The sequence below is a fragment of the Physella acuta genome, unplaced genomic scaffold, assembly GCF_028476545.2.
Source record: "Physella acuta isolate Inbredline_101_S28 unplaced genomic scaffold, ASM2847654v3 ptg001477l, whole genome shotgun sequence".
NCBI classification, from domain to species: domain Eukaryota; kingdom Metazoa; phylum Mollusca; class Gastropoda; family Physidae; genus Physella; species Physella acuta.
Genome location: NW_026732992.1, coordinates 152,138 through 177,460, shown reverse-complemented (window position 1 = coordinate 177,460; position 25,323 = coordinate 152,138). Strand labels below are relative to the sequence as shown.

At 38.3% G+C, this 25,323-nt stretch overlaps 1 protein-coding gene across 2 annotated transcripts in view; it reads right to left on the bottom strand.

Moving 5' to 3' along the window:
* Nucleotides 1–597: 597 nt before the first annotated feature.
* LOC131928210 (tolloid-like protein 2) overlaps nucleotides 598–25,323 on the bottom strand; it is a 46,945-nt gene continuing 22,219 nt past the window's right edge. Inside the window, exons 3-11 of one of the 2 annotated variants that reach the window (XM_059284155.1) lie at nucleotides 12,347–12,449; nucleotides 9,572–9,761; nucleotides 7,288–7,481; nucleotides 6,673–6,861; nucleotides 5,377–5,601; nucleotides 4,947–5,096; nucleotides 3,202–3,353; nucleotides 2,796–2,915; nucleotides 598–2,597 (exon numbers count right to left, since the gene is read on the bottom strand). In XM_059284155.1, coding sequence (XP_059140138.1) covers nucleotides 2,472–2,597; nucleotides 2,796–2,915; nucleotides 3,202–3,353; nucleotides 4,947–5,096; nucleotides 5,377–5,601; nucleotides 6,673–6,861; nucleotides 7,288–7,481; nucleotides 9,572–9,761; nucleotides 12,347–12,416 — 1,416 coding nt within the window. In that variant the 5' untranslated portion in view covers nucleotides 12,417–12,449 and the 3' untranslated portion in view covers nucleotides 598–2,471. The remainder of the gene's footprint in view (nucleotides 2,598–2,795; nucleotides 2,916–3,201; nucleotides 3,354–4,946; nucleotides 5,097–5,376; nucleotides 5,602–6,672; nucleotides 6,862–7,287; nucleotides 7,482–9,571; nucleotides 9,762–12,346; nucleotides 12,450–25,323) is intronic. The other variant, XM_059284156.1, reaches the window with a different exon arrangement.

Below are 25,323 nucleotides of genomic sequence, written 5' to 3'. Positions count from 1 at the left end.
TCATTCAGTCTGTCAAATCATTCAGTCTGTCAAATCATTTTGTTTGCGCTGCAGAAACATTTTTTCTGCACTTTGGCAAAACTTTTATAAAGTTTGTAAATAAGAATTGACTATGTCTACATACACATTTTATTTTTGAAAGTATATTTCAAGAAACTGATTTATTCAATGACAATATAGTATTGATTGATTGATGGATTGATTATTGAACCTCTGTTGTTTCTTTATTGAATTTCTGTGACCATTTTTGTTGGTTGAGGGAATTAGATGGGCCAGAAATACATTGGTTGTATTTCTATGACCACATTTTTTCTTTTCTTATTTTGTCTTCTTTGACAAAATATCAAAAGAAGTTATTGTACAGTATAAAAAAATATAAAAGAAATAAAAAAAATGAATTGCCCAGTGTGTTAGTGTTATTTTGTTCTTTGTGCAGCTAATGTGTTAATAAAGTTGAATCTGTTAACAGAGTTGTTGGTAAGTCTCACACTGACTGGGAAAAAAAAAATTGGGACTCCTGTTTTGTGCCTGAAACGACATTTTAAATATTACACATTTTTATTCTTCAAGTCTGTGTAAAAAGTCTTAACAAATCTATAGAAAGTGTCTTTATTTAGTATAGAAAAGTAAGTAAGAATAAAATAAATTATTTAAAATAGTGTCCAAGTGATACAACAATTTAAAAAGTTGCACATCAGAATTGGTTGTCTTGTACCATTTTTAACTGACAAAAAAGCCACAGTATTTGCACCCAGCTCTGTATTGCCATGAATGAAGAAATTTAATACAGATAAAAATAAAGTTTCCTAATGGCACAAACACAAATATAAAAAATATTTCAAAAACACAAATATAAAAAATATTTCCGAATTAAAACATCTTGACAAAAAAAAACATATGGACAATGTAAAAAAAATGACATACAGCTGGTGTGACTTGTGTAAAGAAAACAATGTAAACAGGATAAATATAAAATTGATGATTGCTGCTAAAACATTTTTAAAATTATAAAACACTTCACAGGTATAACTTAATGAATTAATTAAAGATGCACAAAAACTATTCACAGCTACCAAACTGTATAATTTTGTACCAATAATTGCTTCAATTGTAAAATAACATTTTGTAGGGCCTAACTACAGTCAGTGTGTAAAATTGAAAATTGTAAAAAAAATTATAACAACAGAGATAAATAAAACATTACAGATAAAAAATGTAATACTTAGTTTATAAAAAAGACTTTTAAAATAAAATATAATACTTATTTTATAAAAAAGACATTTGAAATATTTTGTGCAACATGCAACACAAGTTTCATTAAAATAATCAAATTAACTCATTTGCATTCCAGTTTTACTTTTACATGTACAACAGGGGCAGACAATGCTGAAAGTTTATTGCTAAAATTATCATTTTCCTTGTATGAAACTGAAATAAAATGTAACAAAATGGTTATTCTTTAGCACCTCAACAGTTGTATTCAGGAAAATAAAAAAAATTAAAATTTATTGTTAGTAACAGTTTATGAGTTCAGTTAAAAAAATATGTTAAAACAATTTGTTTTAAATTAATGAACATTGGGAGAGTTAGATCAAGGATGGCCAGTGTAAATATAAATTTGTGGGAATGTATTTAGTGCACAGTCAGGAGAAGAGAGTATGACAGCTCTTGTTAAGTTCAGCCAGTCAAAAACAATATTTATACAAAGGTGCTGGCCAACTTGCCACATTGGATGTTAGGGCTAGTTAACAAAACTACAGTGAACAAAAAACTTAGTTTGGCTGAAATATTTGCTTGACCCATCCTTTTGACTTTAATGATACAAATATTATTTTAACACATTCACCTAGAGGTAAGGGTACATTTTTAAACATGTTTACAAGGAAATATTTTAGCTGTCATGAAAAGTAACTATTTGATCTTAAATAAATACAAGGTATTGAAAATATTTCAATTTAGAATTGTTCAACTTTTTACTCATAAAGTCAGTCAAAACTAACAATACACTGATGGCAAACATCACTTGCAAATAAGTTGGCCAACATCACTAGCACATAAGTTGGCCAACATCACTAGCACATAAGTTGGCCAACATCACTAGCACATAAGTTGGCCAACATCACTAGCACATAAGTTGGCCAACATCACTAGCACATAAGTTGGCCAACATCACTAGCACACAAGTTGGCCAACATCACTAGCACATAAGTTGGCCAACATCACTAGCACATAAGTTGGCCAACATCACTAGCACATAAGTTGGCCAACATCACCAATGCACAAATGGCCAACATGACAAGCAAACAACATTTAGTTCTCATGTTTTTATACCATAAAATATCATGTCCAGAAATTCTTGCTGTAAAATAACTGTACAATTAATGTAATTAGCATAAAAAAGACATAATTTTTCTATAATTAATAATTTAATGTTTAGATGAGTTTGCTGTGTAAAGTGGTGGGGCTGCTGCTTAGATCTGTGACGTCATCAAATTTCCATCTTCGTAGTTCAGTTGCATCATGTGATATGAAGGCCTCTTTTTGTGGGATTTTAAACTGCCAGTAACTGCATCAGTGAAGAGACTGTTGTCTGCTGTCTGTAGAGAGAGGGGAGTATTAGCTCGGTCAACACTTAGGTCACCACAGAGGTCAACACTTAGGTCACCAGAGGTCAACACTTAGGTCACCACAGAGGTCAACACTTAGGTCAATACTTAGGTCACCACAGAGGTCAACACTTAGGTCACCACAGAGATCAACACCATGGTTATCTCCCTAAAGTTGACCCAACTCACCGGGTCAGTGTCGCTGAGGTCAGGAGGATCAGAGGTGAAAGGGCTGGCGCCATCCATAAAACTAGTGTGGAGCATCATCTGCCGGCTGTTGCTTGGAAAAGAGTCGTGCGACGTCGTACCCTAAGGAAAGATTTCAAATAGATGTAGCTAAACTTCTGGAGACAAACAATTTAGTTTTATTATTTTATTTTCATAAAGTGTTTAGACTTAAAGAATTACGAGAAATAAAATATTATCTGCCATGTAGGAAGTGATAAAATACCATCTGATATGTAGGAAGTGATAAAATGCCATCTGACATGTAGGAAGTGATAAAATACCATCTGACATGTAGGAAGTGATAAAATACCATCTGACATGTAGGAAGTGATAAAATGCCATCTGACATGTAGGAAGTGATACAAACCTGACTCTGACTGTTGGTCAGTGGCTGGTCCTGTGACAAAGATTTCTTGACGTGCCGGGTCTTGTAACAGTAGGTGATGAGCACTACCAGCATGAGTAGAACAATACTGGGTACAGAGATGCAGGCAGCAATGATGAGGATCTCTTTGGTACCTTCAACACACACAATCAGAGATTCTGATAGTACAAAGCTATCAATGGTAACCAAAAGAAATCAACTACAAAACATGTCTTGAGTTATAGATCTACTTGTTTTAGTGTCAGACAATCATTGGGAATCTTAATGAAAGTACAAGAGGCATTCAAGCATAAACTATCTCAAAACTAACAAACAACACAAAAAAAACAATTCACTAGAAGTACATCAAATGGATTTCATGATTCAGCAGACCATTAAAATTAATGTTTTAATGAGGATTTCAATTTCTTTTGCAAACCTCAATAACAGCCAAATCTGCATTTTCAAATTTTCCTTATTTAAATTCTTCTAATATTACATGTAAAAAGCTTTTTGGCTATTTAAAAAACAAAAATGTTTAAAAATGATCTTTTTTAATCTCTCTCTCTAAATATATAAACTTAAACTTCTAAAAATAGAATATAATCTCGTAGAAAAAAGAATTGTGCACCAAGTGAACGGCAAACAATATCTGTATAATAGTGCAGAATATTATTAGTACTTTATAAATTGAAAAGCGTTTTTTTTTAGATATCGGAAATTGTGTAAAGTACTTCTGGAAAATGGAAATTACTCAAAATTTGAAAGAAGGCAAGGGGTCAGCGTGGTTGAGTCGGTACAGCTAATGGTTGCTAAACCAAAAAGTATTGAGTTCGAACCCACAGGGAGAAGAGGCTTGTTGGGGACAGCCACTCTTCTAGGAGAGACAACTCCAGAATCAAACAATTGCTGCCTTGTAGTTTGTTCTTGGCTGGACAAAGGCTATGGAAGCAAATCCAAAAAGAAAAGCAGGCTGAAATCAGAGTCAATGGCGCATAACCAGTTGACACGTATACTTAACTGTGTTGGAGGGGATCCCTTCCAACAGAAGAACAAAGAAGAGAGAAGGCAGAGAATTAGATCTTTTACTTATATGTAAAATTTTGTCTATCTGTATGAAACAGTGCTCAAGTCATAGGCTTTTGAAGAACCAAAAGTAGAATAAGTTCCACTTCAGGTTACCGGAAATCGCTGAAATGTTGATACAGAACAAATTTGATGTAATACTTATATATGTAATTTCATCAGCCTTTCTGTAATGGTACTCAAGTTATCGTGCTCACGGACAACCAGCTATGGACAAAATTGCAGGTGTAAAACGGCAAAATTTGTAAAAATCTCTATTTCAATTTCTTGCACAATTCCAATACTTCATACATAGGAGAAAGTAATAAAAGATAACAAGAGCCTAAATTATTTATCAAAAAGTATATTAACTTGGTTGTTTCCCTTTGTCCATAAAAATCTCATCACTCTCTACAACTTACATTTCCTCTCGTCGCTATCTACAACTTACATTTCCTCTCGTCGCTATCTACAACTTACATTTCCTCTCGTCGCTATCTACAACTTACATTTCCTCTCGTCGCTATCTACAACTTACATTTCCTCTCGTCGCTATCTACAACTTACATTTCCTCTCGTCGCTATCTACAACTTACATTTCCTCTCGTCGCTATCTACAACTTACATTTCCTCTCGTCGCTATCTACAACTTACATTTCCTCTCATCGCTATCTACAACTTACATTTCCTCTCATCGCTATCATCAAAGGGCCCACAGTTCCTGACACCGTCACACACCAGTTTCTGGGATATGCAGTACTTGGGGAGGGGCTTGCATGGCTGCCCATTCAAACAGTACTTGCCCCCTTCACACTGGAAGCTCCTACAGACTTCTAAAATATAAGATGTAACTTTTGAAAATAAAAAGTCTCAGTGAATGTTGGCAGCAACTTTTTGAATGTTTGCCATCAGGACATGATGGAAGCTATGTCTAACTAATCTATTTCAAAACATTGTTCTATGCCTCAAGAGTAAAGACAAATCTGCCGTAGTTACCTCAAGATCCACTCTGATTGCCTGAATCAGTCAAATACACCACTGCCTAATTGAACCATTTATTTCTATGTGACTCTAATGTAGCACAAAGTGTGGTGACCAACATTTAAAACCTACCCGACTCTTTAGGTAGAGAGACAGCCATCCACATGAGTTTGAAGCCAATGTGGTTGTTGTTTCTGAGCCCTGAGACAAATCTGACCACAGTTCTGTTGGTGAAGGTCACATACTGGAGTTCATCCGCGTCCATATGGGACTTGTGTCCACACCACTCCAGTGTCTGGACACTCAAGGGGGTGGCGTAACCGTTGTAGAGTAGAAGTTTGGAGTCTCCACACTTGGCTGTAAGGTCAAGGGTACAGGTAGGTCATGTCCCAACTAGAACAGGTAAGTCATGTCCCAACTAGAACAGGTAAGTCATGTCCCAACTAGAACAGGTAAGTCATGTCCCAACTAGAACAGGTGAGTCATGTCCCAACTAGAACAGGTAAGTCATGTCCCAACTAGAACAGGTAAGTCATGTCCCAACTAGAACAGGTAAGTCATGTCCCAACTAGAACAGGTGAGTCATGTCCCAACTAGAACAGGTAAGTCATGTCCCAACTAGAACAGGTAAGTCATGTCCCAACTAGAACAGGTAAGTCATGTCCCAACTAGAACAGGTAAGTCATGTCCCAACTAGAACAGGTAAGTCATGTCCCAACTAGAACAGGTAAGTCATGTCCCAACTAGAACAGGTAAGTCATGTCCCAACTAGAACAGGTAAGTCATGTCCCAACTAGAACAGGTGAGTCATGTCCCAACTAGAACAGGTAAGTCATGTCCCAACTAGAACAGGTAAGTCATGTCCCAACTAGAACAGGTAGGTCATGTCCCAACTAGAACAGGTAAGTCATGTCCCAACTAGAACAGGTAAGTCATGTCCCAACTAGAACAGGTAGGTCATGTCCCAACTAGAACAGGTAAGTTATGTCCCAACTAGAACAGGTAAGTCATGTCCCAACTAGAACAGGTAAGTCATGTCCCAACTAGAACAGGTAAGTCATGTCCCAACTAGAACAGGTAGGTCATGTCCCAACTAGAACAGGTAAGTCATGTCCCAACTAAAACAGGTAAGTCATGTCCCAACTAGAACAGGTAAGTCATGTCCCAACTAGAACAGGTAAGTCATGTCCCAACTAGAAGATGTGCATCATGTCACCTCTAAACAAGTAACTGTCATCACCTCTAAATAACTGAAATCACCTCTACGCAGGCAACTGACGTAACCTATCAACAGATAAGTGACATCACCTTTAAAACAGGTGAGCGACATCACTACTGGAACAGGTAGGTGACATGACTTACCTGACCATCACTAAAAATGACCCCACCCGTGCATCAGCTGCCTATTTGAGTGGTTAAAAAACTTACGTCCTTCTCCTATATCCAGGTCCAGCAGTCGGACTAGAATCTGCTGCCTCTCTGGCACCCTGATCACCCAGGAACAGTTGACACCCCTGGGGTATTTCTTGGGGTAGTTGGGGGACTGGATGAAGCCAGCAATACCAGAGAGGTTCTCACTGCCGCAGTGGTTAGGTTTGTGGTCAAACGGTTGCCATTCTGTGAACACACGGTTAAAGTGGTTAGGTTTGTGGTCAAACGGTTGCCATTCTGTGAAAACATGGTTAAAGTGGTTAGGTTTGTGGTCAAACGGTTGCCATTCTGTGAACACACGGTTAAAGTGGTTAGGTTTGTGGTCAAACAGTTACCATCCTGTGAACACAAAATTACAACTGTCAGTTTCCCTTTGTCTTTAAAATGTGCTGTCAGGCACTAACTAAACAAGAAAATTATTCTGGCTTTGGACAAATTTTCCATACATGAAACACTGTCATTTCTTTACAACAAAAGGTAGTCAAGGTCTTGCCTTAGCCTGCTTACAATATTCTCTCAAAACCCCAACACTAGACTGTCTGATCCCCAGCACTGGAATGGTAGGTACTAGAGAAGAAAGCCTTACCATCTCCAAGAAAAGAAGAGCCTTACCATCTCCGAGAAAGCGGTAGGTGCCAGAAAAGCCTCTAGCAGAGTTCTGCCAGTGGTCAGTGATGAACTTGATCTCTAGCTTGGACTGGGGGGAGATGATGGTCTGGGGGATTTTGCTGCCGCAGAATTTGTTGAGTAGAGCTTTAAACCCTTGTGAGTCCAGGGTGTAGACCTCAATGTAGTCATACCTGCAACTAACAAGTGCATGCTTTAAACAACAGTCCACGAACTATTTGGACATAAATTAAAACGTACTATCAGATCTATGTAGAAAGGAAAACCCTTTAATATAGTAGGTGAAATCAAACAATGACCATGTGACCTACTTAGGTCGAGTCAGGTTCCATTTTTATTTTGACATTGTATAATACCTTATATGGAATGATTGTGTAACTCCTGGGGTTTTTCCACTGTCTTATTAAGGTGTCTAAGACGTAGAAATTTTCCATTAAGATCTGATTGAATGATTCTGATCATATGACCCTCCCAACCAATGGCTACATGAGTTGAGGATGACCTCCCCTGTGGCAGAAGTCTTTAACTGCCCCGCACACTCGCCACACGTGGCAGTTTTACCTTGATCAGGCAGTCTACCAGGATCAAAGGGTCCATTACGACCAAGCCGTCCATATTGTCCGGCAATAGATTCTGACCATTTGAACGTGAGAGAACTTAAGTCCTGTGTGTGCCTTGCTTTCTTAAGTTGATTTAGTCTTCTAGTATAATATTACTTGTCGCCAAGTAATTCTTGAAGCTATAGCAGTGTTGTGTGGCCTGTGGCTAGTTTTTACAGTGGTGAAATCTGTGATAGTGTTTTTTCTTACATTTTGTAAGTTGGGTTTTGATATTTTATACATTAAATATTTTATCTAGTTTAACCTTGTGTTCTGCCACAACTGTGTTCGCTTATTAAAGGTTGTATGCAGATTGGATGAGTGTTAATTTCAATAGTATCACTAGTTTTCCCTAGACATCGAATTCGAGCCCTAGTGTGCCGTTGTGTTAGTGTTCATCCATTTAGGCCGTAAGGCATTTGCATATAACCCCGAAAAAAGAATCCGGGGACGTTCACCTTCTATCTGGCTGATAGATAGGTAAACGTTACAACCAAGCAAGAAATAAATGTTCAAAAAGTTTATTTTTTCCTGACAAGACCTAAGACTGTGCTACTGAGATTTGAAGGGGAGTAACCCCAAGGCTTACATCACAAAATTTCAACCCTGAGTTAAAGCCCTTTGAAAATTTTGTCAGAATGTTTTTGGAATCCAATTTTTGAGCTGTGTGTAACAGGTTGTGTGGGCTGGCAGGTTGTGGGGGCTGGCAGGTTGTGTGGGCTGACAGGTTGTGTGGGCTGGCAGATTGTGTGGGCTGGCAGGTTGTGGGGGCTGGCAGGTTGTGGGGGCTGGCAGGTTGTGTGGGCTGACAGGTTGTGTGGGCTGGCAGATTGTGGGGGCTGGCAGGTTGTGGGGGCTGGCAGGTTGTGTGGGCTGGCAGGTTGTGGGGGCTGGCAGGTTGTGTGGGCTGGCAGGTTGTGTGGGCTGACAGGTTGTGTGGGCTGGCAGATTGTGGGGGCTGGCAGGTTGTGGGGGCTGGCAGGTTGTGTGGGCTGGCAGGTTGTGTGGGCTGACAGGTTGTGTGGGCTGGGAGGTTGTGGGGGCTAGCAGGTTGTGTGGGCTGGCAGGTTGCGTGGCTGCTCTCTTCACATTTATTGATTACAGCTTAAAACATTTCCATGGGAGAGGATGACAGGGGGGGAGGGGGAGGGGCAGTAGGGGGGTTACCAGCACATGTATTATATGTGGCCTAATTGTCACATTATCAGGAAAATAACACAAGTGATGAATTTATTTAACGTATTATAATGATGAATTGAACACATTAAAATGCATTTAAAAATATAATGATAAATTGAACACATAAAAATGCATTTAAAAATATAATGATGAGTTTAACACAATGAATAAAGTCACATATTTGCACTCTAGTTATCATATTATGTTCATCAGATTTTCAACTTGCTTTTTTGTTGGTCGGATAATTCTTTACATTATGGAATCCCAAGTCTATGGCTTACAGATTGTCTTTTAACTGCTAAGTTTAGCATTCAGAGAAATCATAACACATTTTTAAAAATGTGTAACTTACACGTCATAATTCTCAAAAATGTGTAACTTACACATCATCCTCAAAATGTGTAACTTACACATCATCATGCTTAAAGATGTGTTATTTACACATCATCCTCAAAAATGTGAAACTTACATCCTCAAAATGTGTAACTTACACATCATCATCCTCGAACTCGTCCTCCAGCTCAAACGCCTCAAACTTGATCTCCACTCCTCCGTTCCTGGCTGCATCAAAGAAGTAGGTGCACCTGAGCAGGGAGGGGTAGTAGCCAGGGAAGCCAGGACTGCTGAAGTTGCCAACTGGGCCTGTCACATAGCTGAATGTGTAGTTGCAGGGGTGGGTTGCTGCAACAAGTGGATGGAACAAGTTTACTGGATATCTTCATTCAAACTACTTAGAATGGAATCTAATGTACAATGTATATCCACTTTATCCACGGGTACACTTTGTTAACCAACTCCCAGATCTCACGCCTCCACAACAAAGGTTAATAAACCACTTGTTTATATACATGTAATACAGCTCTATGTGCCCTACATGTCCTGTGTGCCCTACATGCCCTGTGTGCCCTACATGTCCTGTGTGCCCTATATGTCCTGCGTGCCCTACATGTCCTGCATGTCCTACACCCCCTAGGATCCAGGAAAGTTCATGATTGTTGTAGCTCTAAGCCAGCAAAGAGCCCATATCATTTTGGGCTCACACAGAAAATTATGTGAACAATTGTTTTTGTTTGTTCAGTTAGTTCATGTAACAGGATCTACAGTCTCTCCATTGTCAGCAGGTTTACAAGTATCAGCTATAATGTACACACTGACCTACAGATGTTGAAGTATCAGCAATAATGTACACAATGAACTACAGATGTACAAGTATCACCCATATTGTACACAATGAACTACAGATGTACAAGTATCAGCTATAATGTACACACTGACCTACAGATGTTGAAGTATCAGCAATAATGTACACAATGAACTACAGATGTACAAGTATCAGCCATATTGTACACAATGAACTACAGATGTACAAGTATCAGCTATAATGTACACACTGAACTACAGATGTACAAGTATCAGCAATAATGTACACAATGAACTACAGATGTACAAGTATCAGCCATAATGTACACACTGAACTACAGATGTACAAGTATCAGCCATAATGTACACACTGAACTACAGATGTACAAGTATCAGCTATAATGTACACAATGAACTACAGATGTACAAGTATCAGCCATAATGTACACAATGAACTACAGATGTACAAGTATCAGCCATAATGTACACAATGAACTACAGATGTACAAGTATCAGCCATAATGTACACACTGAACTTCAGAAGGTGTACAAGTATCAGCCATAATGTACACACTGAACTACAGGTGTACAAGTATCAGCTATAATGTACACACTGAACTACAGGTGTACAAGTATCAGCCATAATGTACACACTGAACTACAGATGTACAAGTATCAGCCATAATGTACACACTGAACTACAGATGTACAAGTATCAGCCATAATGTACACACTGAACTACAGATGTACAAGTATCAGCCATAATGTACACACTGAACTACAGGTGTACAAGTATCAGCCATAAAGTACACAATGAACTACAGGTGTACAAGTATCAGCCATAATGTACACACTGAACTACAGATGTACAAGTATCAGCCATAATGTACACACTGAACTACAGATGTACAAGTATCAGCCATAATGTACACACTGAACTACAGGTGTACAAGTATCAGCCATAATGTACACATTGAACTACAGATGTACAAGTATCAGCCATAATGTACACACTGAACTACAGATGTACAAGTATCAGCCATAATGTACACCAGAGCTACAGCAGGTGTACAAGTATCAGCCATATTGTACAATTTGAGCAAATTTTCAGCCAGTAGGCACAATTGATAGCGAAACCAAAATGCTAAAATCAGTTTAAAAGGAAATCCTTCATTTTTTTTATCTTCATTTATGATTGTTATCTTTACTGCTCTGTTTTCCTTGAATTTTTCCAATGAAAATCAATAAATCCCCAACAGAGAAAAATACAGAGGCTCCAAGTTTAAAATCCAGAGGGTAAACTGAAGAGGCTCAAACTTGAATTACAGCTGTAAGCTGGCTGTGGTTAGAACTGTCAGAACTAGATGTGCTTGGCTAGCAGCCTTACATGGTGATGAAATCAATTCTAATTTCATGCTCATCATGCCTGATCAAGTCAACAAAGCTACGATCATGAAATTAGACTCAATATTTAGTGAGCAAATATAGGCAAATTGTGTAGTAAACCAATATTTCTGTGGGCAAATGTAGGCAGATTGTGTAGTAAACCAATATTTCTGTGCGTGTAGTAGACCAGTCATTGGAGAATATTTACACTGCATAATTTGGCAACAATGCAATATCTGTCTAAATTGTTTAGATTTTTCATTCAAACCTTGAGAAAATGGGGGAAGTTGAATTTGTATGGACAACTCTAGGAGAGTATTTATGGCAGCTAAACACATGTCTATTTTTGCAGCAAACATGGGCACATGTATATTTTTTATATGATAATCTTTATAAAAACAGATTTAAATAAAAGTTATTTAAATCACTAATTTTACTGTAACTGTAATTACTAATGGTAAAAAGTTGACACATAACACATGATACATTTTCTGTCAAGATTAATGATAAAATATTCTGTCAGATTAATTATAAAAATATTCTGTCAAGATTAATAAAAAAAATATTCTGTCAAGATTAATGATAAAAACATTTAAAATAGTATTGCTGAATGGATACAAATAGGCTGATATCATTTTAAGACCTCTCAAAATTTGTTCTCTTACAACAATCTCATGGGTCCATTATATGTAACATGAAATGTCTGTGTGAATATTTGAGTTTAATTGATGACCTCTCACCTTTTGAAGGCACTATGGTACTGATGAAGAGAGGAACCATTACAAGCATCCAAAGATCACATGACATCATGGTGGTAACCAATCATCAGCCATCATACTGACACTAGAACAAAATGTAAACATCTATTGTGGTGGTCACCATACTGACACTAGAACAAAATGTAAACATCTATTGTGGTGTGTGGTGGTAACCAATTATACTGACACTAGAACAAAATGTAAACATCTATTGTGGTGGTCACCATACTGACACTAGAACAAAATTTAAACATCTATTGTGGTGGTCACCAATCATACTGACACTAGAACAAAATGTAAACATCTATTGTGGTTGTCACCATACTGACACTAGAACAAAATGTAAACATCTATTGTGGTGGTCACCATACTGACACTAGAACAAAATGTAAACATCTATTGTGGTGGTCACCAATTATACTGACACTAGAACAAAATGTAAACATCTATTGTGGTGGTAACCAATTATACTGACACTAGAACAAAATGTAAACATCTAGAACAAAATGTAAACATCTATTGTTGTGGTAACCAATTATACTGACACTAGAACAAAATGTAAACATCTATTGTGGTGGTCACCAATTATACTGACACTAGAACAAAATGTAAACATCTAGAACAAAATGTAAACATCTATTGTGGTGGTCACCAATTATACTGACACTAGAACAAAATGTAAACATCTATTGTGGTGGTCACCAATCATACTGACACTAGATCTAGAACAAAATGTAAACATCTATTGTGGTGGTCACCAATTATACTGACACTAGAACAAAATGTAAACATCTATCAATGGCAGATTAAAGAAATAATCAATAGCAAATTAAAGAAATAATCAATGGCAGATTAAAGAAATAATCAATGGCAGATTAAAGATTTTAGCAGATTTAGCTAGATTCTAGATAGATCTATATCCTAAAGCTGCAAAAGCAACTAAAACAACTTTTGTAGATTCACTTAATTAAGACTCCCACTTCAAGAAAACATTCTTCTTCAGTATTCAGTAGTGTAAGTAGGCATACTCTATTCACAAAACTTTATTTTTTAATTTAAAATTAAACAGTAAAAATCACAGTAAAAAATAGTAGATTACTAGAATCTAGATCTAGATCTAGTATTAACTCTTAGAGAATTTGATCTAGATCTAGTAGTATTAGTTATATTTACTTTACTATACTATTCAGTAGTATTTAAGATCTAGATTCTAGAATCTATAGTTTAGTAGTATTTACTTTTGGTAAACAATAAACATCATTGATTAATAATTTAATTATTCATTATGAAATCCAGTTGAGTTACCTTCTCTAAAAAAATCAGCTGTTTAGAATATAATACAGCCAAAAATTAAACTAACTATAAATAGCTTGTTAAATACTCTAACAGAAATTAGAATAACCATTGATCAACACGTTATTATATTCCTGCATGTCTGTGCAGAGGCTTAGCCTGAACTAGTGAAATAGCCTGCATTGATTTTATTTTTTCTCTACGAGTTACATCCCTTGAAATATCATTAAGAGTGGCAACCCTTGAGGTTTCCCTGCTTTACATTTCTGTAATATCAAAGTGTTGCGGGCCATCGAGTCAAACGATAAATATTCATGTTTTCAATTTGCCAGCCAGTCACGTGAGCAGGACTAAGTTATAAATAACTATCAACTGTATTATACACAAGACTGTCTGGATTGGTCGTTTTTTTAATCATGTTTAGAGGAGCTTGATCTCATTAGGAAATAAAATACTTAAAAAAAACTTTTTAAAAAACCACGTTTTTCTTGTGGACTAAAAAGTAGAAAATAACTATTTACATACATTTGATGACAAAAAACGTGGGTACGTTCACCATCAAATTTCCCGACCCATCTGCCCGACCCACGTTTTTTGTCATCAAATGTATGTAAATAGTTATTTTCTACTTTTTAGTCCACAAGAAAAACGTGGTTTTTTAAAAAGTTTTTTTTAAGTATTTTATTTTCTCCTTTTTAGTCCGTTGCTACACATGAAAAACGTGGTTTTTAAAAAGTTTTTTATATAGTTTATTTTCTACTTTATCTAATCACTTGATTAAGTATGACTTGACTAAGTGTTTTTAAATACACGGACTAAAAAAATCTTGAGCGACCGATACGCTTTAAACAGAGAAAGGGTGTAATTTACGTTGCTGGCGTGGAGATCTACTCACGAATCACGTGATCAAATCTCCCATAAACAAACAAATAAACGCGAAGCTGAGTTAAGGAAAAACGTGTTTATGTGTATTTTAGCATGCCCAGCGTACCAACCGTGTCACCGTTAACAATGTGTTACCGTGTCCGTTCTCCTTTTTAGTCCGTTGCTACACATGAAAAACGTGGTTTTTAAAAAAGTGTTTATAAATACACGGACTAAAAATCTTGAGCGACCAGGATTCGAACCTGGGTTGTCGCGGCCACAACGCGAAGTACTAACCACTATACGATCACGGCCAGCGCGCTCACATCGATTGGGGCCGAAGTAACTGTGTCAATAGGCTTCAAGTCTTGTCGGTATCTTTAGAAATCATGTCCTCAATTTTATGGTCCTTGGGGCGTAATTAAATTAAGCTAATTACGGTCACTAATTGCTAGTTTTTATGATTGCATCTGAAATTGTTAGGCGAAAGTAGCATGCATGCCAAATTTCAGGTCTGTAGAGCAATCAGAAGTGGGCTAATTTTCGATGTCAATTTTAACAACAAACATCCAAACAAACAAACGCGAAGCTGAGTTAAGAAAAACGTTTTAAATAGGACACATCGTTCTAGTTTAGATCATAATTAGACATTTCAGGATCGTTTTATTGTAACGAGTTTTCAAATAATAATGTTACTGAAGAGAAGAGAGAAATGGCGAGCACTGTATGGGGTAGTAAATATAAGGAAATAAACAAATTATAAGGGGACAGTTTTGCAGGGGATAATTTGAATATCACGGTAAAAAATCTGGCAACGTTCGATGTGCAGGGGCGGGGCCGTCAAGCAGTAAAAAAAAATCAGCTCAATTTGATGACGGCATGGGCTCTAACCCATTAGCCAGGGGAAAAAAAAATCTCCATTTAACATCCGTCCAGATGGTGCATCTAGCTTGATATAAATAAGGATCACATTAGCCAACTCTACTCTGGAAACCAATTATTCGGATATATCAATGAAGATGAAATGCAAATAAAACTCATATTATCCAATGGTGTCTTAAAGGGCGATAAAACAAATTGTTGTATGTAGTAGATAAATGAAACTTGATTACAAAGACATTACACCAATATTTACCATACCCCCCCTCCCCCCAGGCTAACTGCCCAGAATGTTGATTCATATTAGACTGGCCAACAGATCCTGGGTGACCGCCAAACTCGGATTTTCCGTTCTATGGGAATGTCAGACTGGATGCCTTCAATTCAATGGCGACTACAGCGATTGATTACCCGCCCCTCTCCCACAGGGTTCCATCTATTTTCTAATGATAAGTTACCCGCATACAAATAAACCAGCCCGCGAAGGAAACTGTCTGAAGAAACGTGGTCACGTGATATCCGCTAACTTTGTAGGAAAATAAAAGTAATGCTTTGTCTGGGCACAATAGCACGCGCCGGAAATACTCTCAGCTGACGTCACAGACTTTTTTTATATAGAGACAAAACCAAATTAATGACTTGAAACCTGAGACAAAACCAAATTAATGACTTGAAACCTGAGACAAAACAAAATTAATGACTTGAAACCTGAGACAAAACCAAATTAATGACTTGAAACCTGAATTCAGTCGGTCAGTTGAATGACCTAAGATGTTGTTTGTTTGAAAATTGGGTTACATCAGGTCGAATGAGCAGCAGATTAAAAGATGACAAACTTTTGGCAAACGACCGTATTGTAGTTTACGTGTTAGCAGGATGAGACTTTACAGTCCTTTACTCCATGTAATATCGACAACTACATTTTAAAATTTTAACAGACAGCGTATTTTTAAGGAAGGAAAAAAATGCGCTCTTAAACTGTAAGCTATTATTAATTTGAAAGGAGAGAAGAAAAAACCAGCCTTATATTTATGCTAAAAGATTTATCTAAAAATAACGGTTTTCTCACTTCAGTTGTCGCCCTTGAAATGGGGTTTTTACAATCTGGAAATGAATGTCCCGGGCGTCAATTAGAAATCTCCTGGGTAACTTTGTACAGCGTGCTGAGGGATGGCTACATAGGCTGGGTAACTTTGGTCAATGGTGGCTACATTAGCTGGGTGCTACACTTTGGTCAATGGTGGCTACACTTTGGTCAATGATGGCTACATTGTCTGGGTGCTACACTTTAAAATTTAACCACCGTTGAAAGAAGAGGCCGCTAAATGGCGTCTCCCGAGCACAAACGCGTGTAGTTAGGCCAATGCGTGCTTTAACGTGGTGAGCGGCCACGGTTGTTTGTGTAAAACTGGCGGGTATTTGGACAGACGTGGCAAGAACTGGACAAGCAAAGGAACGCATCTCTATACGAACGGTTGTCTACGAACCGGAAGTTATTTTTTAAACGGAATCTGTCCGGAAAAACGAATAAGTGGTCATAATCCAGAGATGAAGCCACATGCTAAACTCCATTTCATTACAGGCGAGTCAAGGACATCATTGTAAAATGGTCACATGTGATCTTCAGTTCAGGATGTTGTAAAATGGTCACATGTGATCTTCAGTTCATTATGTAAAATGGTCACATGTGATCTTCAGTTCATGATGTTGTAAAATGGTCACATGTGATCTTCAGTTCATGATGTTGTAAAATGGTCACATGTGATCTTCAGTTCAGGATGTTGTAAAATGGTCACATGTGATCTTCAGTTCAGGATGTTGTAAAATGGTCACATGTGATCTTCAGTTCAGGATGTTGTAAAATGGTCACATGTGATCTTCAGTTCATGATGTTGTAAAATGGTCACATGTGATCTTCAGTTCATGATGTTGTAAAATGGTCACATGTGATCTTCAGTTCATGATGTTGTAAAATGGTCACATGTGATCTTCAGTTCATGATGTAAAATGGTCACATGTGATCTTCAGTTCATGATGTTGTAAAAAGGTCACATGTGATTTTCATCATAATGTTGTAAAATGGTCACATGTGATCTTCAGTTCATGATGTTGTAAAATGGTCACATGTGATCTTCATTTCAGGATGTTGTAAAATGGTCACATGTGATCTTCAGTTCAGGATGTTGTAAAATGGTCACATGTGATCTTCAGTTCATGATGTTGTAAAATGGTCACATGTGATCTTCAGTTCATGATGTTGTAAAATGGTCACATGTGATCTTCAGTTCATGATGTTGTAAAATGGTCACATGTGATCTTCAGTTCATGATGTAAAATGGTCACATGTGATCTTCAGTTCATGATGTTGTAAAAAGGTCACATGTGATCTTCAGTTCATGATGTAAAATGGTCACATGTGATCTTCAGTTCATGATGTTGTAAAATGGTCACATGTGATCTTCAGTTCATGATGTTGTAAAATGGTCACATGTGATCTTCAGTTCATGATGTAAAATGGTCACATGTGATCTTCAGTTCATGATGTAAAATGGTCACATGTGATCTTCAGTTCATGATGTTGTAAAATGGTCACATGTGATCTTCATTTCAGGATGTTGTAAAATGGTCACATGTGATCTTCAGTTCAGGATGTTGTAAAATGGTCACATGTGATCTTCAGTTCAGGATGTTGTAAAATGGTCACGTGTGATCTTCAGTTCAGGATGTTGTAAATTGGTCACATGTGATCTTCAGTTCAGGATGTTGTAAAATGTTCACATGTGATCTTCAGTTCATGATGTTGTAAAATGTTCACATGTGATCTTCAGTTCAGGATGTTGTAAAATGGTCACATGTGATCTTCAGTTCAGGATGTTGTAAAATGGTCACATGTAATGGATGACTCAAGTTGTTCACTAGGTGTGTCAAGGTCTTTGTCTTCCCAACTCTACCTGCTGAGGACTGGAGCTTTGACCAGACACACTTTCTGGAACAATCCAAGCAGAAGACACAGGACGTAGTTATTTAATTAAAGACGGTCGGTCAGATAGAGCAGCGACTGAGGTTTTCGGGTCGGTCTAATTAAATATCGACTTGATCCCACTGGCTGGTGGCTGGGTTTAGGGCAGACAAGTGGACAGATTGAGAACCACTGACGCGAAGGGAAGCGCTCCTTCAACTGACGGGAGGGTTGAAAGGCAACTGCATATAGCTATCCATCCATCCATCCATCCATCCATCCATCCATCCATCCGTCCGTCCGTCCACCCACCCGTCCCTCCCTCCCTCCCTCCCTCCCTCCCTCCCTCCATCCATCCATCCATCCATCCATCCATCCATCCATCCATCCATCCATCCATCTATCTATCTATCTATCTATCTATCTATCTATCTATCTATCTATCTATCTATCTATAGGTGTAGATAAGGGGCGAACAAGGTGTAGATAAGGGGCATAAAGGTGTAGGTTATCTACAGCTGGACTGGTCATTCTATGGATGCCATTATCTCTATCTACGGCTGGACTGGTCATTCTATGGATGCCATTATCTCTATCTACGGCTGGACTGGTCATTCTATGGATGCCATTATCTCTATCTACGGCTGGACTGGTCATTCTATGGATGCCATTATCTCTATCTACAGCTGGACTGGTTATTCTATGGATGCCATTATCTCTATCTACAGCTGGACTGGTCATTCTATGGATGCCATTATATCTATCTACAGCTGGACTGGTCATTCTATGGATGCCATTATCTCTATCTACAGCTGGACTGGTCATTCTATGGATGCCATTATATCTATCTACAGCTGGACTGGTCATTCTATGGATGCCATTATCTCTATCTACAGCTGGACTGGTCATTCTATGGATGCCATTATCTCTATCTACAGCTGGACTGATCATTCTATGGATGCCATTATCTCTATCTACAGCTGGACTGGTCATTCTATGGATGCCATTATATCTATCTACAGCTGGACTGGTCATTCTATGGATGCCATTATCTCTATCTACAGCTGGACTGATCATTCTATGGATGCCATTATATCTATCTACAGCTGGACTGGTCATTCTATGGATGCCATTATATCTATCTACAGCTGGACTGGTCATTCTATGGATGCCATTATCTCTATCTACAGCTGGACTGGTCATTCTATGGATGCCATTATATCTATCTACAGCTGGACTGATCATTCTATGGATGCCGTTATATCTATCTACAGCTGGACTGGTCATTCTATGGATGCCATTATCTCTATCTACAGCTGGACTGGTCATTCTATGGATGCCATTATCTCTATCTACAGCTGGACTGGTCATTCTATGGATGCCATTATCTCTATCTACAGCTGGACTGGTCATTCTATGGATGCCGTTATCTCTATCTACTGCTGGACTGATCATTCTATGGATGCCATTATCTCTATCTACAGCTGGACTGATTCTATGGATGCCGTTATATCTATCTACAGCTGGACTGGTCATTCTATGGATGCCATTATCTCTATCTACAGCTGGACTGGTCATTCTATGGATGCCATTATCTCTATCTACAGCTGGATTGGTCATTCTATGGATGCCATTATCTCTATCTACAGCTGGACTGGTCATTCTATGGATGCCATTATCTCTATCTACAGCTGGACTGATCATTCTATGGATGCCATTATCTCTATCTACAGCTGGACTGGTCATTCTATGGATGCCATTATCTCTATCTACAGCTGGACTGGTCATTCTATGGATGCCATTATCTCTATCTACAGCTGGACTGGTCATTCTATGGATGCCATTATCTCTATCTACAGCTGGATTGGTCATTCTATGGATGCCATTATCTCTATCTACAGCTGGACTGGTCATTCTATGGATGCCATTATCTCTATCTACAGCTGGACTGGTCATTCTATGGATGCCATTATCTCTTGTAGGGTAAAGGTGTAGGTTATCTACAGCTGGACTGGTCATTCTATGGATGCCATTATATCTATCTACAGCTGGACTGGTCATTCTATGGATGCCATTATATCTATCTACAGCTGGACTGATCATTCTATGGATGCCATTATATCTATCTACAGCTGGACTGGTCATTCTATGGATGCCATTATCTCTATCTACAGCTGGACTGGTCATTCTATGGATGCCATTATATCTATCTACAGCTGGACTGGTCATTCTATGGATGCCGTTATATCTATCTACAGCTGGACTGGTCATTCTATGGATGCCATTATCTCTATCTACAGCTGGACTGGTCATTCTATGGATGCCATTATCTCTATCTACAGCTGGACTGGTCATTCTATGGATGCCATTATATCTATCTACAGCTGGACTGGTCATTCTATGGATGCCATTATATCTATCTACAGCTGGACTGGTCATTCTATGGATGCCATTATCTCTATCTACAGCTGGACTGGTCATTCTATGGATGCCATTATCTCTATCTACAGCTGGACTGGTCATTCTATGGATGCCATTATCTCTTGTAGGGTAAAGGTGTAGGTTATCTACAGCTGGACTGGTCATTCTATGGATGCCATTATATCTATCTACAGCTGGACTGGTCATTCTATGGATGCCATTATCTCTATCTACAGCTGGACTGATCATTCTATGGATGCCATTATATCTATCTACAGCTGGACTGGTCATTCTATGGATGCCATTATATCTATCTACAGCTGGACTGGTCATTCTATGGATGCCATTATCTCTATCTACAGCTGGACTGATCATTCTATGGATAATGGATGCCATTATATCTATCTACAGCTGGACTGGTCATTCTATGGATGCCATTATCTCTATCTACAGCTGGACTGGTCATTCTATGGATGCCATTATATCTATCTACAGCTGGACTGGTCATTCTATGGATGCCGTTATATCTATCTACAGCTGGACTGGTCATTCTATGGATGCCATTATCTCTTTCTACAGCTGGACTGGTCATTCTATGGATGCCATTATCTCTATCTACAGCTGGACTGGTCATTCTATGGATGCCATTATCTCTATCTACAGCTGGACTGGTCATTCTATGGATGCCATTATCTCTATCTACAGCTGGACTGGTCATTCTATGGATGCCATTATCTCTATCTACAGCTGGACTGGTCATTCTATGGATGCCATTATCTCTATCTACAGCTGGACTGGTCATTCTATGGATGCCATTATCTCTATCTACAGCTGGACTGGTCATTCTATGGATGCCATTATCTCTATCTACGGCTGGACTGGTCATTCTATGGATGCCATTATCTCTATCTACAGCTGGACTGGTCATTCTATGGATGCCATTATCTCTATCTACAGCTGGACTGGTCATTCTATGGATGCCATTATCTCTATCTACAGCTGGACTGGTCATTCTATGGATGCCATTATCTCTATCTACAGCTGGACTGGTCATTCTATGGATGCCATTATCTCTATCTACAGCTGGACTGGTCATTCTATGGATGCCATTATATCTATCTACAGCTGGACTGATCATTCTATGGATGCCATTATATCTATCTACAGCTGGACTGGTCATTCTATGGATGCCATTATATCTATCTACAGCTGGACTGGTCATTCTATGGATGCCATTATCTCTATCTACAGCTGGACTGGTCATTCTATGGATGCCATTATATCTATCTACAGCTGGACTGATCATTCTATGGATGCCATTATCTCTATCTACAGCTGGACTGGTCATTCTATGGATGCCATTATCTCTATCTACAGCTGGACTGGTCATTCTATGGATGCCATTATCTCTTACAGTTGGACTGGTCATTCTATGGATGCCATTATCTCTATCTACGGCTGGACTGGTCATTCTATGGATGCCATTATCTCTTATGGTTCCCCTGAGGACGGTGGATGAGCGGTCACTCTGTCCAAATCTCGCGGAGAAGACGAGAGCCTTGCAAATTGGACAAGGTCAATGAGGTAGGGGGTGGTGCTTGGGGAGGCCGAACGTGGGGGCGTTGACAGAATATCACACACACAAACCCATACACTGACAAACATACTAGGGGCAGGGACTACTTTTAACTTTATTCCTTTATATTTCAATGGCAAGGTTTTCGACATGAACATTTTGTGCAGTTGTCTAGTTTTTGTGTGGTGGTCCTTCATATGAAATATAACATTTCCCATCTCTATACTACTAAAACTCAAGTTTGTTTAGGGCCTACATGTTTGAATATTTATTTGTTTGTTATTTTTGTTTGTCTGATTGACTACTGTAGAGGATCTGCGCTATGTGGAGAGCTGTAAAATAGTATGTAGGTAGAGAACAATTTTTGTTTTCAGACAGTTAATCACAAATTTATTTATAGACGTTAATTAATTTATTGATTTATTCATAAGTAGATTAACCACATAAATTTTAAAGTTTTCAAACAATGGCTTTACATTGACTAAATAGTGACGTCACTTGATTTGTTTATTTTTTAGTACAATAAAATGGCGGCTTCCATCATAGACTTTGTGGCCCATTCAAAAGTTTAACGCGTTCTAAAGCTAATTTTCTGCCGGCTATAACTTTAACAATACGTTTGTTTGCTGAATTTATTACGTTTAAACACTATTATCAATGTTTTAACACTTCTTTTTATTTTATTATACAATACATTTCTCTAGATCTACAGATCAGCTGTCCGGATCGGACGCATGACTTCCGACCATTTTTAGGCTATGTTTACCACGAGCAAAATGGCGGGTTTTCACGTTATATAAACATGCTATAGGTGGCCAGGGCTAGATATGACAGAAAAGCATTTTAAAATTTGCTTTGGAGAATGAAGGCAAAATTTTGAAGTCGGTGTCATTAAAATTAAATAGAACTTTTTGGTGTCACCCGGTGCGATCCGCACCCGCCCCCCCCCCCCCCCCCTCGCTACGCCTCTGGTCAGACCCATGCTCAGCCGAAATCGGTGTTTTTAAAAGATAAAAATCGTCTTTTTGAATGTGGGAGTCTGGTTATTTTGTGAAAAAGTCACAGACGTGATGTCATTTATGGATGACCCCCGAAACCCACAGTCATCCAAGGTATGACGGGTAAGTCTAGTTTCACGTAAAACATAACATCATCCAGTTCATATGAAGCAGAATATCATCAAATTCACACAAAATAGACCATCATCCACTTCACATGTAACAGAACGGCGTATCTGTTCTTCAGTTCGGTCATTCACTTCAGTTTCCTAAGGAAATCGGCTGAAGACAACCGTTCAGCCTGGCAAGGTTGGATATTATTGATGTCCACTTTTTTCTTCCTTTCTATATCGCTATCGTCTCAATGGGGTATCTTTTGTTCATTTCAATGTTTGGGGGGGGGGGGGGGGTACAACTATGCCATTGCCTCTCTCGTGTGGGGTGGGAGTAACGTTTTCAGGTATCTCTCAGGAGGAGGAGGAGAGTGGCACTTCCACCCCCAAGGGTATTCCCACCCCCACCCTCCCATCCTCTACCGCCCGACGAGACGGGTAAAATTAGAAAGAAACTAACGTATAAGTCCATATGTGAAACTGAGGCAGTACAGTAGATAAACCGTTATTCCGTCAAGTGTGCGAGCAGGACAAACGGTTTCCCGAGCTAATGTATATTTCAACACAGCTATTGATTGAGCTAACACCGTAACACTAGCAGGGGAAAGGCCATTTCACTCAAGACGCCAGAAACAACAAGGTGTCGCGCGCTCTTGGCACCAAATTCTTCAGCAATTGATTGGACATTCATTTCAACCTTCTCGTGGCAGAGGGAAGATCGGTGAGCATGGGCTACAGGTGGGGTTCGAGGGAGAGTGTCTGAAGGAGAGGGGTGGGTTTGTGGAAAGGGTCGGAATGACCTTTTATAACGACACCACCGAAGTGACACCGTACAAAATACAGAGTAAACAATTCTCCTGATAAAATATTGCAGCGTTCTCATTTTTTAAAAAATATTAGTGGGATTAAACACGTTTGTAGTTTTATATAATACTAACAGACAAATAATTTTCCAATAGAATATATTATAATACCTGTCAACTGTCACTTAATACTTTATGTCAGGAGAAAAAAGTCGATCGTATGACATGTCTTTAAACCAGACAAACAACTTAAGACTTAAGTCTATCTCTTATACACCACGGCTATAAACCTCTATATGCGCCGCATATAACTCGGGAATACTTAGTTAGGTAAGGGTATTATAACAAGAAACAGAAAGACAAGCATAAACACTAACAAAAGCATAATCATAAAAAAACATAAACATAAATCCAAGCCCTAACCACAAACTTAAACACAAACAAAAAAAAACACCTCACCCTCACCACAAACTTAAACACAAACAAAAACCTCACCCTAATTACAAACTTAAACATAAATCCTAACCCTCACCACAAACTTAAACACAAACAAAAACCTCACCACAACCACAAACTTGAACTGTTTTCTAATGAAGTTCTCTATTTTTGTGAATTATCTAACACGTGATGGAAAGTAATTTGTACAATTTTTTCAGATAAAAAGCTATGTTTTGTGAAGGATAATAATTTTATATTGATTTTGTTATTTACACTTTTCTTTAATTAAAAATTTAAGTTGTAAAATGAACACTTATTTTTAGAAATGATAATTATTGAGTTTTCTTGACATAAATTTGGATTTATGTACAAAAATAAAAACCTTAAAATATTAAACATTTCTAATCAAGTGTTTTTACTGTATCCAAGTGCTGCACAATCTTCATTTCATCTTTAACGCGTAGACTAGCGTACCCTTTCCGCGCGTTGATGTGGTCTCAGAAGAAAAGCTAAGAGGATTTTATTTAGGGGGGGGGGGGGGATATAATAAGAGCAACTGATCACGTGACGTTGTTTACTTCCTGTCAGGACCAGTGCTGAAATCTATTCAAGAGA